Source organism: Etheostoma cragini, chromosome 22 (assembly GCF_013103735.1).
Source record: "Etheostoma cragini isolate CJK2018 chromosome 22, CSU_Ecrag_1.0, whole genome shotgun sequence".
Taxonomy (NCBI): domain Eukaryota; kingdom Metazoa; phylum Chordata; class Actinopteri; order Perciformes; family Percidae; genus Etheostoma; species Etheostoma cragini.
In genome coordinates this window covers 8,707,902-8,728,386 of record NC_048428.1, presented here as the reverse complement: position 1 = coordinate 8,728,386, position 20,485 = coordinate 8,707,902, and the positions used below count along the sequence as shown (strand labels likewise).

Below are 20,485 nucleotides of genomic sequence, written 5' to 3'. Positions count from 1 at the left end.
ACACACACACACACACACACACACACACACACACACACACACACACACACACACACACACACCAACAGAAGAAACATGCATTGTTAACAATGCCGCTACAATGCTTCCTCTCAAATATATCCACTGTGCAGCATCTTGAAGCATCTTTATATGGATCTACAGTATATTTTCACTATCCATTTAATGCTTTTCTACCGCTCTGATTTTCATGGTTCATCTAGTAAAACATTTCTAGATTTGTTTGTAACTAAAAGTAACAAATGATCCAAGCTCTGGTGAACAAAAGAAGCACTGTGTATTAGATAGATGCAGCACAATCCATGTTCTGCACAGGAGGTCCACTCAATCCCAAAGTTAACATGCAACCCAAACAAATTCATTGGAGGTGGCAGATTGCGTAGTCTACACAATAATCTTAATTCTTTGTAAAGTAATAGCCGTGTCAGAAGTTGGGACTTTCTGCACACACAGCTGTAGTTACTAAGGCATTTTCTTGATTCAACATAAAGTCAAATCATTACCACTACCTGTCTTCCCGAATCCTTAACAATATTCACAATCGCTGCTGACTACATTGGTTTTATATTTTTGTGGAAACATTTAGCCCTCCATTAGGATCATAAGAAAAAAATAGATATAACATGCTCTCGCACACGCAGCCCAAACAGCGCTCACCATCGGACCGGGACCCTTGGTGACATCTTGCTCCAATTTGAGGGAGGCAGGGTGATTGGCCAGCTCTTTCAGATCATAACCAGCACAGAAATTCCCTCCTAGAGGAGACCACAAAATTACAAAGTATGGCAGCTGGAAAGTCAGAGAGGAAGGGAAAATGATGAGGATGAAAAAAAAAAAAACAAGTTGAGCTGGAGTCTGAGGGCTGCAATTTGGATAGCAGCATGCTTTGGGCTGGCTGGCACACAAAAGCCTCGCTTGCCTAAAGAGCTCAAATCCAATACATCGTCACAAATCATGCATGTGCCCCCACACACATACATATGTATGCACATACACATTATCCTCATTAATGGAAGACTAACATAGTCCAACCACAGCCCCTTCCGCTGGATTCATGTGGTAATTACAACATTACCCAAGAGGCCTACAAACACTATGTCACAGGATCAGGCAGGGTCTCATAAAATCCTCCTCTCTCCGTAATGTAACAGTAATGAAAATGATTATAACGAACACATGTGCCAGCAACACCCATCAACTGGGAGCTTTGATTACAGCTGCGGGTCAGCACAGGGCAATTATAGAAAAACAGTGCGTCATGCTGTTTATGGGAGCAACGATGTGACAGAGCTCCCTAAACTCCTTTGTCCTTGTGGGGAAAAACAGAGCATAAGCTATGGAGGATGTTAAAGCATTATTCAGAGGAGAGTGTTTAGTTATGACCAAACAGGGAGAAAGACGTTCTATTTATTTACATTACAAATAGGCAGCAGTGCAGTTTATCATAAAGGTTCTCCTTGGCGGCTCAGAGGTTTTGAACTTTGAAAAGATGATAATTTCATCCAAATTATGATAATATATTATCGTTCCTCTCTCTTTTTTCTAATTTTTAAAAGGAAGACCATTTCCTGTTTTAACATGACAGTAAACCTTTTTCACCAAAGACATTTTGACATATATCAGTAGTAAAAGAACAGTTGTAAAAGATGAATTATGATTTCAGGTTCCTGGTATTGTGCATTCTGGCTCACGGTCACACTGCCATGGTTTACTGGGACAGCGTTAATGTAACACCTGTGCTTTTCCTACTATGACAAGTCAAAGTATCTGCTGTGAAAGAGTATGAGCCCAGCGCAACAAGCCAATTAAAGTGATGGTAATTTCACACTAGGGTCCTTTTGTACCATGGACCTTGAGCCAAACAACCCTCCCCTCCGGAAGCTTTTTTCACCTGGGTTGAACTATGGGCAAGTTAGCGTTATCAGCTGGTTAGCTTAGGGCAGCGCTAATGGAACCCACTGTGCATCTCGTTCATTACCCCACTAATGATGTCCGAAATGATACCAAATTTCTACATTGCTACAAATAGGTTATGTACTCATAAAACAATGGATTGGAAAGTTTGTAAGTACACCAGGAGTTTTATTTAAGTAACACTTGCCTGCTGGCTTCTGCTCTGCTACTACTGGGCTGTGGCTCATTGGAGTGTGAATGTGTGTGAGTTTTTATCTGATGAGCAGGTGGCCCCTTGTACGGCAGCCTCGGCCACAGTGTATGAATGTGTGTGAATGGTGAAGGTTTCCTGTATGATGTAAAAAGCGCTTTGAGAAGTCGTTAAGATTAGAAAAGCGCTAAATAAATACAGCACATTTACATTTATTGCTATCAGCAGTAAGACGAGTGCTTAGGGATAACTACAAATTACACCACCGAAAAGAGATACAACAAAAACATTTATTAATTTACCTTATTTTTAAAAGTAAGTGCTGTAGTACAACTAGCAGGAGACAAGTTATAATTGAGGTAAGTTTGGAGAGACTATCTTTTTAATCATTATATTAATAAATATGTTTGTTGTATCTCTTTTCGGTGTTCTACTTTGTAGACGTCCCAAAGCACTCGTCTTCCTGCCAAGAGCAGTAGCAGCAGAGAGCAGAAGCCAGAAGGCAAGTGTTACATAAATAAATTCCTTGTGTACTTACAAACTTTTCACGCCATTGTTTTATGAGTACACAATCAATTTGTACTACTGTAGAAGTTTGGTATCATTTCGGACATTATTAGTGGGGTAATTTACAAGATACACAGTTGGTTCCATTAGTGCCTGCCCTAAGCTAACCAGCTGCTAACGCTAACTCGCACATCGTCATTATGACCCAAGTGAAAGAAGCTTCTGGGGGGTTGTTAGGCTGGAGGCCATGCTCCAAAGGACCCTAGTGTGAAATTTCTCCAAACCATCACTTTAAGTGTTTTTGATGTAGAAAACACTCAGATTTAATTTGCAAAGTAAGCAGTTAAATAAATGTAGTAACGTTAAAAGTACAATATTTCCAGTAGTGGAGTAGAAGCAGGTGAAATGCCATGGAATGAAAAGATACCTCAAATTTGTACACAAGTACAGTACTTAAATGTACGGAGTTACATGTGGAACTGGAAGAACTTGACTGGTCAGCAGAGACCTGGCCTCAACCCCCATATTTGTGATAAATTGGTAACATCAACTGTTCTCTCATCTAAGAGATTTGACAACATTTCTCAAATAAAACTATGTATTTTTTTGGTAATTTACCTTCTAACAAACAGTTAGAAAACTAGTTTTGGGACCGAAGTCTTTATTATAGCTCCGGATACTACTGCTTCCAAGGTTGTTTAGCTTTTGGGGTCCCTTTCTTCAGAGGTACAGTCCAAACTCCCAAAACTTGGTGTTAAATTTGATCACAATGTGTTTCTTGAACAACATATTAAAACCACTAACCTGCACATGTTTCTTTCAACTGAGAAACATACTAAACTTAAGCTGGGGTTTTGTGATGTGAACGGGACATGATTTTCATGGTTTTATATCATCCCTGCAATTCGGTTTTCACCTGTCTCAGCAAGTCGACAACTGGTCCAGAACTCTGCTGCTAGGCTGTTGACCAGGTCCAGCAGAATGTCGCACATCACTCCAGTTTTATGCAAGTTACATTGTCTTCCAATCATGTCCAAGTCAAGGATCCAATTTAAAAAGTTCTTGTTCGTTTAGAACAATTTAAAGCATTGCGTGTTCAGTCACTGGTTTACATTTCTGACCTGCTCCATCCGTACACTACCAACAGGTCGCTCAGGTCTTCTAACCAAGGAACTAGTGGTGGTCCCACGCACTCGTTTGAAAACTAAAGGTGACCGTTCCTTTGAAGTGGTAGCTCCAACTCTGTGGAACGCCCTGCCTACTACCTTACGTTCTGCAGACTCGGTTGACGCTTTTAGAAAGCAGCTGAAGACACTTGTTTCAACTCACTTTTGTCTCATAATTGTGATTTTGTGTTTTTAGTTGTTCAAACTTCATTGGTATTGTATTGGTTTTTGCTTGTTTAATTTCTGTTTTGGATCTTACGGTATTTAAACAAATGTCTTTTGTGTGACGCACTGTAAAAAAGTGCAAAATAAAAAAAATTATTAATGTTAAGAGACTAGTAAGGCTTTACAGACTTTAAAATTGACACAGCTAGGTTGACATCTAGATTGTACCGGACCACAAAACGCCAACAGAAATTTGAATCCTAATAACTCCAAATACGTGCCAGCATATTCAAAACCTGCAGAAAGAAATTACTCCCGATTTCACAAGTTGAAAACAACACTGAAAAATGAGAGCCGAGAGTGATCGTATTGGCGCTAATTTGAACAAAATGGATTCCTTATGTTTTCAGAAACACTGCAGCCAAACTGCGTGTCACCTTATAACACAGACAGACTGCTAATCACCACTGAAGGTCAGTCTTGTTATAGTGGAGGCGGCAAAACAGGACACCGTGCTGACAGGAATGTGTGGTGGGACGATTAAAAGCAAATTACAGAAATGTCATTTGTAATTTCTGTGGAAATCACAGAAGAGACCCTTCTGCTGGAACGCCCAGTGTGCCGCTCGTTTAACATTAGCTACCTTACTACATTACTCATCTAGAAAGGCTACGACTTCTGAAGGACCAAACAAAGTATATATTTGTGTCTCTGGAGGCCACAGTGCACTTTATACAGCAGACAGGTTGATCCAGGTCAAAGACGTTATTTCCACTGAGGGTAGGTCATTTAGTGTGTGTGTGTGACATTTCAGAGGCATTAGTGTTGCGGCGCGATTCTGTCTTTGGGCGGCTGACAGTGCAGGTCACCTCACAGGTGTGACTGTTGTTTTCTGTGTGTGCACTGGTCGGGTCAACTTCCCATTTCGGCTAGATCTACGGACTCCGAGGAGCAAATGGTTAGAAGGTCGGAAAAAGACGCAGAGGACGGTAGGCAGTGAGAGACAGAGGAAGAGATGAAGGGCTGAGGAGTTTAAATGACTGCCCCATGACTTTCCACAACTGCATCAGCGCACTACTACGACCAACAATGTTCTACTTTTTTTGATCTGAAAAAATCTCTGGCTTTCTCTTTAGGAATAGTTCAACATTTTGTGAAATACACTTATTCACTTTCTTGCTAAAGAGTTACATGTTAAGATGGAGAATTCTCTAATTTCTGTAAATAAGCAGCTAAAAAATGAGGATTGTCATCTGCTAGCAGTCGTTTCCAGATATTAGAATTATATCAATCCTCGTCTTTTTCTCTGCATAAAAGCAAATAAGCATAATGGCTTCAGAATATCATGTTATTCCAAAACACTCCATGAGTTGAAATATAAAAAAAATACAAGGAGCAGATAAATAGAGGAAGAGGAAACAGAATCAAGAGAAAAATGACTGACAAAACTCTGCAATAAATATCTGCATGAAGGAAGTCTGAGCAAGACACTGAATTAAAAAGCTAATTTTGACGAATCCCTTCTAACCCTCGCCTTATTTCTGTAAATAAGCAGCTAAAAAATTAGGATTGACTTCACTCTAATGTTGCCAAGCAACCTAGGTGCAAAATTACCCTTTTGGTCCACCAGGCAAATGGTTAGTAATTGTTCAATTATTACCACAAACTCAAGTGATTAGAATGGGGGGGTTTCGGCTGGTGAGGGAAGCATATCTACCAGCCACCTGCACCTTTAGGTACTTGGATGGTGCTAATTTTGAACCCTGCATGAAACCAGTGGAGACTCCAGGACGTTACTCCCAGCCAAGAAATAGTCCCAAATACCCCGTTGTACGGACTGGATATAACATGGCAGGTACATTTTGTTACCTTTGCGCAGAGCCAGGGTAGTTTCTCAACGTTTCAGGTCTTTGGGGTAAGCTAAGCTGACTGGCTGCTAGCAGTCGTTTCCGGATATTAAAATTATATCAATCCTCTCGCCACTTTCTCTGCTTGAAAGCAAATAAAAAATATCATGATATTCCAAAAGACTCCATGACTAGTTGTAAAACTGACATGTAAAAAAATAAATATACAAGGAGCAAATAAATAGGAGGAAGAAGAAACAGAATCAAGAGAAAAATGACTGACAAAGCTCTGTAGTAAATATCCGCCTGAATGAAGTCTGAGCAAGACACTGAATTAAAAGCAGATTTACACCAATCCCTTCTAACTCTCACCTTTCCCGTGCAGGATAGCCACGTTTAAGTCTGGGTCACTGTCGAAGGCCTCCAGCTCTTCCAGCAGACGCCTTGCCGTCTCCTGGTTCACTGCATTACGCACCTCGGGCCGGTGTATCGCCACGGTAACCACGGACCCCCTGCGCTCTGTGACCACAGTCTGTCCCGCAGCTAATGACAGAGAATGATAAAGATGCACAGATAGAAAACCAATAGGGACCACAACACTTAGAAAGATGCAGGCCTGTAGACGTTAAGTTTGACCTCAACAGAAGAAGGGATGGAGATGGAATGTCAATCGTTGTGGACAGACTTGATAACAGAAACAGTAACAGACAGTGAAACAATGAAAGAGACGGTCTGAGTTGAGGCGAGGGCCTTGGCTCTCGCTCTGTCTAAGTGTGTGTTTATAAAGTGTGTGTGAGTGTGCCAGTGATTGTGGCTTGAGGTTGCAGCAGGCAGTTGACCTGACATTGTTTAGGGTCATCCCAGGGAATCCAGCTGTCAACCGCAGCCAAAGGCAACTGCAAGTGCATTAACCTCGCTCACACAGCCTATTCTAAGGAGAAGAGACTGCTAAACAAAACCCAGTAAAGTGAGGCATGGCAAGATGGAAAAAAGAAGGTAATTTGTCTCAGGCAGCCCTTTCTAGTCTGCTACACCTCAAACAAATGATTACACCATGTACATTACAACCACGATTTCTGTGTGGAGTTGTTTTCCATTTTATTTCACGGTACACTTTAGGACCGCAGCTCCTGGTCTGAGCAACAAGCAGTGAGAGTATGGGGATGCAGATATGCAATCACAGTTTAGTGGTATACATTGTTTCTGGGGTTCTTTAATTAATTTGGATGCAGCACATTTTTAAACAGCAAAAACAATGAATAGCTCTGACATGATTATGGGATTCAAATGGGTCACCAACTATTTTGATAACTGACTAAAATAATTTAATGAGCAAAAAGGCCCAAACTTGAGAACTTTTGGTAATCACGAAATGAAAATAGCAGCAGGGCAATTAGGAAAGGTATATTTATAGTACACGTTTTAACATATTGAACATTAATGGAAAACTACCGGTGGGACTGAAATCATTATCGGTTGCATTCTATTTATATTCACAAATGCCCTGAAAGTGTCAAAAATGAATGGTTTTTGTGCACGCTGGCTCATTGGTTCACTAAGTGGAACGGAGCCCCTTATTTGAGATCATTAATGACACTGATGCTTGAGTTATGGGTTATAACCCTTCAACATGCATGTTGTATAATAAGGTCTATCAATCACGTAATAAAGCAGCTAATCTGTGAAACGCGTTTTGTGGTCATTTGCTGTGTGTTGACTCTACGATAGCTTGCTTTGAGGACTTGTTCTCCATCCGTGGTCTACCGTCCTCGCGCGTGATGTCGAATGAAATTATGGCAGCGTCTGCTGCCCCCCGCAGTCATTAATGACTTACTGCATGTTTCCACACATACCTGTTCCTGTGTCTTCACCTCCAGTTGCAGTGCTGTAGTATTTAACTGTCAAGAAACTCGCTTTTACCGACTGTCCAAATGTTGTACTGTGATAGGTAGCCCTTACAACTGGTGTCAACGTCCTAAAATACTTCCGCGCCATTGCTAACACTCACTCATGAAAAACGTAGAAGCTCTAGCTTAACTCATAAATAAGTTACACGCTAACGCATGTCAGAAATTATTTTAAATGACTGTAAAAGTGGGCGTTGTATATTCCACTTTTCACGCAGTGTGCTAGCTTACTTTAACACAACTCTGAAATGGTGTGACACCTTTATAATCCCCCACTGAAACAAGAACACTGAACAAGGTTCTGGGACATATTGGTGCATTGCGGTGGTAAAAACTACTTACGTTCAGCAGATGGCGACATTAAGCCACTTTGCAACTCTTCCTTTCCAATATAACGTCTTCGGTCCTATAAATAATGAAAGCCAACTACACATCGGATTTTCTTTGTATTTTAATAAAAGATTTCTCTTTGTTTTCTTTTTACACATTTTAAGGCATCATGCACAAAAAATATGCCATACTAAAGGCATTATGCTTACCCTCTACCTATATGTTCTAACATTTGATGATTTTGCAGTTAAAAATAAGTTTGTACAAATATGGCATGTAAGCTGGCATGTCAGTGAATCTTGAAGCAGGACGTCACCTGCTTTCACCGTTTTTGTAAACATGGCTTTGAGCAAAATAGGGCTGAGGAAAAGAGAAGACAAAGGGAAAGCATGCTTCAACGTAGGGATAAATTTCCCTGAAAAGCATGCAATGCATCTTAAATCATACTTACAATGCATCAGTTTTACTCTTAACAGTTAGTTTTTAATTGTATCAATTAAAGTTAAGACGTTAAAAAGTTTGTCGACAATAACAGACAGACAAAACGACAGGATGTGTCCATGATATTCCCCAACCCCAACCCAGAAGTAGTTCAGATTTGTCATCAAACAAAACACTACAAGATTTTTTTTTTTTAAATACATGAAGCATTGTAGTTGTATCTCCAGACAAATACTGTCATCTGGAGGGTATTACAACCTAAAAACAAACTGAAGGTTGCTCTCAGTTTTCTTGTATTCATTATATAAATTTGTGTGACACAGCCCAACTCGGCATAAGGATTAGGTTTAAAAAAATCTTGTAGTGTCCGCCATGGCAGACATCTGGGAGTTGCCGGTAGCTTTGGCACAGTTGTGTCCAGTTGTGCTCTTTTGTGGTGCTCCGTGTGCGTTATACTATATTGAAGACCATGGATAGATACTGTTCATATGAAACCTGGATCCAGCCATCCTGGTCTGTATCGTACCGCCTGAACACATCAGTCAACCTCTGTGGAAAGGAGGGGAAAATAGTAAATTTAACTTCTCATGTTCATCTCAATTTCTCTTTGCTCCAAAGTATCCAATGCAAAATGGATATACATTTATTCTTATAGATTAGGTGTCATATTGAAACACCCTTTGTTTCTACACTTTCAATCAGGATTTTACATTATCATCTTCATATTTCATACATTTACTACCATAGTTGACAGACATTTGACACTGGGTCACTAAATAATATACATGCTTGAGTTCTTAGCCTATACTTCTAGAGATGCAGACATATCAACGCAAGGTCTTTCATTCAAATCTAGGTCTAAAATAAGCAAATGGCTAACACTTAAGCTATTGGGAGCGCAGCAATTCAAAAGCTACTGTTATTGGCATAAGGGTTATGTTACAGTACGCTTGGCAGCTTCCATTTAATTGTGTGTGTGTGTGTGTGTGTGTGTGTGTGTGTGTGTGTGTCTGTGTGTGTGTGTGTGTGTGTGTGTGTGTGTGTGTGTGTGTGTGTATGTGCGTTAGTGTGTGTGAAATTACTGAAACGTAACATACAGAATCAAGTGGAACTTCTGCAGGAGATTAATAGTCAACAAAGAGAGGACTGAAATGTTTTTCTTAAATATGGATCATTTCAAATTCCCTTTTGAGTCCTACGAATACAAGAGTATCCTCGTTGGGATGCAAATAGTAAACCAAAGGACATCCTATATTTTGTGCTTACAGGTTTATTTCTTACCTGTAGTACAATACAGCACTGAATGAAGTCATCGAAGGCAACTTGTCCCTTCCTCTGGCGGTCAAACTTCTCTATCAGCGTGCAGTAGAACTGGTCTGATAGACGATAGCCTGCACACGACAGCAAACCACCATCAATATGGTACATACTATTCACTGAGCAGTTACCCCTGCTTTGACTAAAATATGTGTCCCGCAACCTATTGATTATGGCTCTTCTGGCCTTTATGGAACTTAAATAAAAAGCCTTTAGGAATTTGCTGTTGACACTTTCACAAATGCAAACAGAAATCATGCAAAATCAAACATAGACTAAACTGTTTTAATCATTTTATTTGCTAAGTTACATTTCTGTAGAATCCTGTCTGAAACATTTATGTTATTTTGTGCTAAAAAAAGATTTGTCCCTTATTATTTGTTCTGCATTGTAAATGGCAAGGTGGAACTGCATGTCTGTGATGTAAAAATAACACGTTATTGCTACATGAGCAGAATTCCAAACTATACCATTAATAAACAAATTACCAATTAGGGGTGGGGTAAAAATATTAGGTATTTTCAGTGGCAATACTGTATCGATAAACAGACGCCAAGTAAAGATCTTTTATTATATATGTGTTGGTCAGCTTGTCTGCTTGACAATCCCATTTTGCAGCAATAAAATTGTAGGGAGATGAAAAACAGAGAAATGTATATTTTTAGATGAAACAGATGTCGACAAAGTTTCCTTTTGGGGACATCATTTGAAATTGGGAAATTTAGAAGTTGGAAAAAAGGTTCTAAATTGCAATATATTGCAGAATGTTGCAATATGTTTAAAATTGCAATAATATTGTATTGTGGCATAAGTATCGCGATGATATTGTATCGGGAGGCGATACAATATCATCTATTACAAATGGCATGCTGGTCTTTCCAAACATAGACCGAGCTACTGAAAAGACAAAAGCTGACCTTTGACCCAGAGAAAGGACACTCCTAGAGACAGTTGTGGAGCCCTCCACCACATTCATCCAAGGTAAAATACAGAAGCATACTTTGCTGCTCACCGAATCCAGTCAGCGCCTGTTTGAGCTCGTTCTTATCGATGAAGCCGGAGTTGTCCCTGTCGTAGTTCCTGAAGATGTTCTGCCAGTCTGTGATGTACTTCCACACACCGGCAAACTCGTTGAAGTTCACCCCGCCTTTATTTTCCCTGTCGAACATGGCTGAAGGAGAGAGGGAGTAGGCTGAGAATAAGGAACACAGCAGGAGGCCTTATTCACTCTCATACACTCACACACATCTCTAGAACAGCATGCAATTGAGACATCTCCTGTGACATGAAAACAAAAATGGTAACACAAAGAGTTTTAGAGGGCTGCCAGAGAGCAGAGAAGTGTAAACTGGGTCTCACACGTCTGACCAACTCCTGCCTTATAAACGGAGAAAGAAAACTGCACGATCGCCCCCACCAGTACTCTACTCTTCACCCTCATGCGGTTCAATCCAATTACTCTGTGTTATCACAGAATATTCTTCTTGCTGGGGGACTAATAAACAATGAGGCGATGGAGGCCATGGATTTATAGGGATTAACTCTGCGAGCCACACAACAAAAAGTAAACAAAGTACATGCGAGACCCGGGGAAAAAATATTTGTAACATATTTTTGTCTAAACTGGAAGCAATAGCATAAAGACGGAGACAAACTTCCCCATTTCTTGCTGATGCTCTCTCTTTCTGTGACCGATGGCTGCAGGTTTCTACTACAGCAGCAGTTACTCAAGCCAAAGATAAGGTTGTGTCTGCACTCAGATTGCTCAAGCCGTAATGAATTTATCTGGTTCTCATGGAGAGGAGGCAAATAAACAACTTGCATAGTCTGAGAACAACAAGCAGTTGTGTTAAAGTTGGCCATGTCACTGTCATCAGCAGCTACTTACATATGATGGAGCGCACAGTCACAGGGTTGAAAGGAGTCCATGTGCCTGCGAGACAGAGGAATACCAGTTTAAAACACACCAGCCAAGTGAGACTACTGGACTATGTTAGTATCTATTGTAAGGACAACAAAAATAAAAACATTCATAATAACTTTACTTTTCTAGCACCTAAAGACACATAAGATAACGGGATAAAACTTTGGATAATGCAGCTACACAGTTGGAAATAATGAGGGAATAAAACCATATATAGTACATTTTCAGTAGAGATTTGTAATATTGCACACAAACTGCCACACAGAAGCTGAGAGAGTTGCTAATGTCTAAAATCTGTTTTCTTGGCTCAATTATGACACAAAAGGCGACATTTGAAGGTGAGCAGTAAAGATCAATCCTATTGTCTTCAAGTTAGGAACCAGAGTCCCACCAGACAACTTTAGTGAACAGAACCATTTAGTGGTCATTTCCCATCTTCAAATCACTCCTGATATCAGTAGCCACTATTAGATTGCCTATAAACCAATATATGAGCTATCTTCCATCTATGCTGCTTCCCTTCACTTCCTCCTTTTGTACTGGTTGACATTTTGTCAGTGAAGAAGTAACAGTCCGAGTGTAGACAGAATGCACTCACAGCAGAGGAATATTCAAGCTTTCACCATATGTCACATAAGAGACATATACAGTCAATGTTTCTAATGAACACGTTTTTTAAACCAGTTACATCGTAATACTTTATTATCACAAAGGAAATAAAAGTATGAAATAAAAGAAATTAAGTTGTTAAAAAAGTGACTCAAAAGCCATTAAGTTTTGTGATATTTTATGGCCTTTTTTTCCTTCAAGCTCAGAAAATGGTTATTTTTCATCAATGAGACTAACTCTTCAATCTGATGTGAATATACCTGTTGTGTATATGGCTAGAAAAAGACTGACTGGGCTTTAGTTCAGCAGGGTGTTTCTTCTTTATAGCCCTCTACACCCTCAACTCTCAAGACGCTAAGATTTATCAGAGCATCTACATCTGTGCTGACTCACCATCTTACTTTATTGCAGAGAGGCTTGAACAGTTCAGCACCAGAAATTGAGAGAAGTGGAGTGTGGGAGAATGCGGAGAAGGTACAAGATGAGAGAAAAAGTAACATCATAAAAGAGAAGAAAGAGAAAGAAATACAAACAAAAGAAAAAAGAGACAGGAGACGAGGAGAAACCACAGAAATACAAAATGTTTGCGGTTTAGTTCGCAGTAACCTGAAACCTCTTCTGGCACTTAGACCTACTTCTGCTGACCTAAGCATCCTCCCTACAACCCTATCTGCAGACCCTTTTTTCACACCGACTGCTTGTTTTTGATTTCTCTTTACAGTTTAGCTATGCCAGCAGTAAAACTCTTATTGTTGATTTATTTCCACCAGGATTTCACCTTTGAAAAAGACCATAAAATATTTGGCGATGCCAAATACTGTATGCAGGCTACTCCAGATTTCCCTTCAGCTTTCAAAGAAGACACTCAACATTTCCTTTCAGTACCGTGGGTTGTTTTATTGATGGGTGAGGCTGTCTGAGACTGGGGGTAGAGCTGTTCTGGGACCGGGCCTGAGGCTCATACTGAAGCTGGGGTTTGGGCCAGAATCTATATTCCTGTACTATCTATTGGAGTGCTGATCTAACGCAACAAACATAAAAGAATCATACGCGCATTGATGCTCATGATGACCAATTTGTAGCACCAAGTCGGAGTAACTGGTGTGTTTACTTCCTGTAGTGCCGTCTGATGACAAGCTTCTGTCACCCACACAAGTTTTCTTTAAAAAAATAAATAAATAATTCTGACAAACTGATAACTGTATTTTCAAAACTATACAGTCTCTACGGAATGTGTTTTAATAACTGTGAATGTTACATGTATTCTCAATAACATTTTGAAACTAAACTTTAGTAAACTTTATCCCATCATTGAAATAATTCTGTTGATCCCCAGATGGTTTTTTTTGTTTTTTTTAATCAAGCTCCATCATCAGGTCGAAGTTTTAATTTGGCCGGTACTTAAGACTATACAACTGCATAATTCATTACATTCCCATCAGCCTCAGCTGAACTTTGTATTTAGTGCTAATTAGCAAATGTTAGCAAACTGAGAGCATGAGCATAGTAAACATTATACATTTGGGTGTTTTTGTACTGCAATTGCATTACATATTAGCAAATATATACACTCATACAGACATGTCTGCAATATGCTGATATCAGCTAATATCTAGGCCTGGCTGATTTACTTTTACTGGGTTGAAATCATAGCCAAAGTATTACATTTCACATTAAAGCTGCAAGATCATCAGCCTATCAGACATACAAAGACAAGGAGAAATCAATAATCCTTTCATATTGTCTGAATAAATGTTGCTGCAGCATTAGAGACATCAGGGAAAAAAACAAGCTGTGACCTTCCCAGCCACACTGACGCTTCTATTACTAACACACACACACACAGACACACACACACTTTTCACACCAGTAGCTACTGTAGCTGTGAGGTCCCCAATGTTTGCCAGACAGACTGGGGCTGCCCAGTGTGAGGTGGTCATATTGGTTAAGATGTTTGTGTGCGTCTGCGTGTGTGCCTGATGGCAAACTGGGACAATACACCCTGTGTCCAATCCTTACACTAGGCTCTCTCACTGGTCAGCCCAACTGTCGGTGGGGAGACGGAGAGAGAGAAGTGAGGAGGAGGGGAGAGAGGGAATGTAGGAGGTGAGGAGAGAAGCAGGCTGGTGGAAAAACAGGGTGAAGCCAACCGCAGTGTATTCACATGCATGTAACGGCTGTTTTAGAGCTCAGTGGGACTCTTGTACATACACATATGACATATGCAAGCACACATGGACATGACCTTTTACACACAAAAGACCCGGGAGTAGTTTCACAGACTTGAACCAACACACACGGGCACAGGCTGAATTCTGTTTTCCCAAGGTAACGATTTGACTTTGAGATGTTAAAGGAGAATAATTACAGTTCACATTAAACATTAACGCAGGATGGCCAGGGGAATGAATACCATCACTACCAACACTAAGCAAAGCTAGACTAAGCGGGTCTAAAGATTGATATTGATCTTCTCGATTGATAATAATCAAGTTTCACAAAATACTATAAATCAGTGTAAAGGTAAAAGTTGTAGAATGAGCTCCTTGATTCCTGCCATTCAGCCAACTCTGCACTCTGCACAGCAAGCCCATGCTCTCTCTATCGTATCAGCAATTTCAGCGGCTATTACTGCTCCTACACACTTAAATAAATAACTTAAGGAGGAGTATAAAATCTGTGTGCGCAGGAGAGTGGGGGAGCATGACGGAAAGTTGGTATGATGTCTACTCACTGCTGAGCGAAGGGAGGCCAAAAATATCTATATTTTAGGCAAATGGCACAGCTACAAGGCCTACGCACAACAGAGCAGCACATAAATTTCAGCACCACACAGCCAATCAGTGTCCCGTCAGGAATGATATTGTCCCACCCATGACTGATAGAGGAATGGAGAGAGAGAGTGGGAAGAGGATGGAGGGTGAAAAATAGAGAGAAAGAGTAGAAAAAGTGAGACTAAGTAAAGGAGCATGGGCGAGCAAAAAAGAGAGAAAGTTAGAGTGATAGGACAAACAGACAGAGGACACAGCAGGCTATGATTCTGTGCCATATCCTCCTGAGGAATGGAGGGGGATAAAAGAGGAGAGGAGAGGAGGCATCCAGTCTCATGTAGTCATGTAATTTTCTTGGAGTCCAATTTACACAAGCAAAACAATGATCCGCCAGACACAAAGGCATGCTTATAGTGTAGAATGTAACACTAGAAAAAAGTGACATCATGTTCACAGTGGGCAAAGATTTTTTTTCACTTTGGAAAAAATATACTGCATATATGTAAAAACTCCACAAAAGATTAGACAACCTGTCAAAATGTAAGACAGAAACATGGAAAGGGAGGGATCTTTAGAAAAAAAAAAGATAGGTATTGAAGGCGAGGTACTGAAAAGTGAGATAAGAATAACAGAGAGAGAGAGAGAGTGGTGCAGAAACAGCAGAGGATGTAGAAGAGCAAACAGCTACAGCAAAGCCCCAACAACCCGGGCCTCACTACCCAACCTCATGGGCCATGATACTCTCTGCTCTCCTGAGGGAGGAGGGGGGAAGAAGAGAAGAAGAGGTAGAGGATAAAGACAGAGGTCAAGAGGGGAAAAATACAGCAGCAGGCAGACAAAGCTTGGTTGATGGTGTGATGTAAATAAAAGCAGTATTTGCAGGGCCGGCGGAGCCACGAGACTACCAGTGGCAGGGTTGGTGGCTTTAGCGAGCTGCATGACAGGATGCAGTGCAGTAGTGTTCAGCTTCACTGGCTCCGTTTCCTCACAGTGAGTCTAATGAACTGGCAGAGGTTGGACCGGGAAACCTGCTGTTCACTACACGCACAGCAAGGCGCACATATACAACTATATCACTGAAACAAAACGTGCACATGCAAGCTTAGTCTGTAAAAACCAAAAGGCTATCACTGCCCCTTGGAGTAAATGCATACGAGAAAATACTATCGATAAACACACATGTGCATGCATGCGCGCACACACACACACACACACACACACTCTAATCAGTATGCTGAGCCAGCGTGTCTGCGCAGCTTGATTACAGCTTCTTTCCCACTGCTGCTGGCTTCAACGCTTCAGGTTTTTTCTCCTCTAAGGTCCCCAGATAAATAGGTTTTGAGGAGAGTAATCTGTTTAGAAGTCTTTGAAACGCTGCCTGAGCAATTCAGCAATAAACTAGATGGGGAACACGCTATATTTTAACAAGAAGACGACATTCAACCTGTGCCACAATATCTACTGTGATCCTAAATATGCGACCCATTAGTGACTACCATATCGTTGTGTTACTCTTCTCAGTCCACACAAGTGTAAAGCTGACTTTTCTTTCCAGGATTTCAATCCTCCTACTCCTGAGCTACACAGGACCAAGAGCGATTACACTCCTATCACTATGTCCTGTTCTATTCCTGGGTCCTTTACATGCTGAGCATTATTACATCTCAGTTTTCAATCAGTCTAAGACGACACGCTCCATGTCAATGAATTAAAATGACAGATTTGGAATGTTTGAACATTTATGGATATAATTGGGATAATGTAAGTACACAACTTAGGAATATATATGTAAGGGTTGCCCTTGTGCACCTCATTTTGCTGAGGTCTAGTATACGAGCCCCTTTCCTGTCTCCTGCTATCCTATGTAATAAAGGCCAAAAAAGCCCCCAAAACAATCTTTAAAAAAAGAATATATAAGATAACTAAAGTTGTTTTGGGGCATTTTAAAGCAGAAATATCACACATTATATCTGTAAATGTAAGTATTGAATCAGCTTAGTATCAGTCTATACCCAATATTAAGGACCCAGATCAGGGCCCAGGCTGAAAAAAAACATTGGGACATCTTAGTGATTCGGAAAAATTTAAGATCAGACTGACAATTTTTATATTATATATTATACTCAGACAGTTTCAGATGCAAAACTTACATACTTAATAAAAAATAAAAAAAGAAGGATGTACTTTTACTATTAACTGTTCCCTATTTTCAAACATTGTTTCCCTGTTAAAATTACAAGAGAAAAGGGTTTTCAGATGAGCCCTAACCAAAAGCCCTAGCCAAAGTAATGTGGTCTCACAATACGAGTTTGAATGCAATCCAATCATGAGCAGGGCAGAGCGGCTAACGTTAGCCTACATTCGGATACAGCATCCAGGCTTCCACAGTGGAAGTGCTAGTCCCAACCACTAACCCCTACAAAATAATGTAGCATGAACTGCTGGAGTATAGATTTGTATTTATTTATTTGTTTTAACCTTTATTTATGCAGGTAAGTCGATTGAGAACAAACAAAAAAACAGACGACCTGATCACATTCACACAGTTACACATTCATACAGTCTGAGCAGTTCCACTGGAGTGGGGGTTGGGGTTAAGGGCCTTGCTCAACGGGTGTAATGAGTGTAATGAGTGGTGTAATGAAGGAGGGGGGAATTGAAGCAGCAACTTCCCAGTCCCAAGTTTGCTTCTTTAACCTTTAGGGGTGCCCTACTTAAGAGATAGTTAAGTACTGTAGATGGTTAGTTACTTGGGATATTTGAAAGTTTGCAGTTGACGCCTGCTCTGACGTAACACTAGTTAATCCATTCCTTACACTTTTGCCCTTGTATTTCCTTTTGGAGAGAAATGGCAGCATCGCAACTTTTTAAATGATTCCATTCAATAACACTTCTAGCAAGATAACCCTTCCTGTCCAGAGGTTTAGTGATTCTACTAAGGGTAAAAACCACTTCCTGATCCTTCCTCCACACACCAACCCTTTCAACCACCAGCCGTTACAGCGTTGAGTCGGCTGTCATCACAGGGACGCTGAGGAAAAGGGCTTCCTTTGAAGCTGCACTGATAAACTTTTTTGCCCTCTTCTCTGTTGTCATGGGACAAAAATAAAAATCCATTGATTTTTATTCACTTCACATGCCACTCTGGGATAAAAATAAAATCACAATCCATTTTCTACTTAAGCTTGGCAGTTCAATCAAAGAGTGGCAGAGAGCAATGGCGTGTGACAAGGAGATGGGAGGATCAAAAAAGAGGCAGAGAGGGAGTAATAAAACTAAGAAGGAGACAACAGAAAGGAGGAGAATAAGAGATGAAGACAGAGCACAAATGGACAAAAATAAGGAGAAAGAAACAAAAGAGGGAGTGGCAGAACAGTCCGATACATACCATTCGATAAGGCCTGCTGAAGCTCTGAGTCTGATATTACTCCACTACGGTCCTTGTCAACTCTGGGGAGGAAAACACAGATTAGATACCGCCTGCATTAACCACTTCACACACCCGCCCACTCCAGCACACAATAGGAGTGGGCATCCACACTGAAACTTTATCCTCCTGGACGTGTGTTAGTGTTTCAGCTCACTGAGAATGAATGGAGTTCTGTGATCAGGGGACACAAGGCAGCTTGTACGCTCATAGCTCCCCTGAGACCAGCCTGACAAGCTGTGTGTGTGTGTGTGTGTGTGTGTGTGTGTGTGTGTGTGTGTGTGTGTGTGTGTGTGTGTGTGTGTGTGTGTGTGTGTGTGTGTGTGTTTTCTTCTGCAATACCTATGCTTCCCCAGGACCTGGGGTTTATATCTTGGACAATTAGTCACCTAATCAATTAGTAGATCAACAGAAAACTAATCTCCAACCTATTTTAATCTTTGTGTAAGCAAAAATGGCATAAAATACATTAAATCACGTCCCCCTTCCATTTAGCACGGACGGTTAATTCCTTTAAGTCCGTGTTTGGGTTGGCCTACTATTTTCTGTTCCCTTGTCATGGGTTTCATGAAATGCGCAATATGAATCTATGTCATTATTATGTTGGTTACAACCAACTCTTAATTCTTTGGCTCGTGGAAAGGTGGCAGGGACGCGGTTTAGCTCACAAGTCAGCCAAAGAAGGCTAAGTTACTATGGAGAAAATCAGATATAGCAATATTCTTGTCCTAATACCTTTAAGAAAAAATATCTTCCCAATGAGATTTTAGATTAAAAAAAGCTTTAGTAATGCACATGCATTGACTAAATGGGTAAAGTTAACAATAACATGAGTTAGAACAGTCTATGCAATATAATATGGACATATTGCCCAGCCCTACTGACCGTCATGGCTGTCGTTAGGCCTATTTTAGGGGGGCTGAAGCTAGATAGACTGTTAATATGCCGTCTATGGTTGCAAGTAGCTGCAGGATTTATCTCGTCTCGTCGCAGATCTTTGGTCTGAATCTGGACTTTCTACCGCACTGTAGACTGTAAGCCTATAACATACAGTCTATGTACCGCACACACAGTGGGTGATACAGAGTGAAATTTTAAGTTGTTAATGACTTTTAATTGCTTCACTTTAGCTAAATTTACTTGAGGTAAAGATAAAGGAATATTTGAGTTGGCTATAGATAATAGTCTAGCTAATGTAAACAAGTGGAATCAAATAAATAGCTCTCCTAGTAAGGTATCCAAAGCGCTCTATTCTTGCCATTAATATAGCCTGCTATTTTTATTATAATATTTTATTGTTTGTTTTTAAAGCTTTAAATCGTCTTGCACCCGAGTATTTGTCTGAAATTTCAACTGTGCGGAAACACAACCGGTCATTGCAGTCTTCAAATCAGTTGGTTTTAGAAGTCCCAAGGTCCAGATACAAACGGTGGGGGGACCAGGCTTTTACAGTTTCTGCCCCGAGACTCTGGAACAAGTTACCCCCTGATATACGTACTGTTACACATGTCGCTCTTTTCAGTTCCAAACTCAAAACATATCTGCTCAGTCTTGTTTTTAACACGTAGCAGTGGTGTGATAATTTCATTCTTTTGTTTCTTTGTAACCTTTTAAGATTTTACTGTTTTCTATGTTCACTCTTCCTATTGTATGTTGTGATTTTACTCATTTTGTTAAGCACTTTGGATACCTGCTGGTTGTTGTAAAGTGCTCCATAAATAAATTGTGATTGATTGATTGAATATCTGTTCCTAAATATCATAGTCACTGTTACTGCTATTGCACCAGTATATCAGTAATCATTCAAGAGAGAGAGAGAGAGAGTCAGAGAGAGAGAGAAGCAGGAGTTTGGCAGGGCGGCTGATTCTGAGGGAGGTGGCTTGATTGAGGTCAGTAGTGGTCCACAGGGCTAAAAAAAGTGTGTGTGTGTGTGTGTGTGTGTGTGTGTGTGT

General features: G+C 40.4%; 2 protein-coding genes across 3 annotated transcripts in view; both read right to left on the bottom strand.

Annotated features, from left to right (window-relative positions):
* Positions 1-7,979, bottom strand: part of zgc:101569 (uncharacterized protein LOC449822 homolog) — an 18,231-nt gene extending 10,252 nt beyond the window's left edge. Inside the window, exons 1-3 of the mRNA XM_034862785.1 lie at positions 7,661-7,979; positions 6,180-6,350; positions 656-773 (exon numbers count right to left, since the gene is read on the bottom strand). Of these exons, the coding sequence (XP_034718676.1) occupies positions 656-773; positions 6,180-6,350; positions 7,661-7,802 (431 nt within the window). The 5' untranslated portion in view covers positions 7,803-7,979. The remainder of the gene's footprint in view (positions 1-655; positions 774-6,179; positions 6,351-7,660) is intronic.
* A 545-nt stretch (positions 7,980-8,524) lies between these two features.
* pdcd6 (programmed cell death 6) overlaps positions 8,525-20,485 on the bottom strand; it is a 15,705-nt gene continuing 3,744 nt past the window's right edge. The window contains exons 2-6 of one of the 2 annotated variants that reach the window (XM_034862699.1): positions 18,495-18,556; positions 11,691-11,735; positions 10,803-10,973; positions 9,767-9,876; positions 8,525-9,034 (exon numbers count right to left, since the gene is read on the bottom strand). In XM_034862699.1, coding sequence (XP_034718590.1) covers positions 8,936-9,034; positions 9,767-9,876; positions 10,803-10,973; positions 11,691-11,735; positions 18,495-18,556 — 487 coding nt within the window. In that variant the 3' untranslated portion in view covers positions 8,525-8,935. The remainder of the gene's footprint in view (positions 9,035-9,766; positions 9,877-10,802; positions 10,974-11,690; positions 11,736-18,494; positions 18,557-20,485) is intronic. The other variant, XM_034862700.1, reaches the window with a different exon arrangement.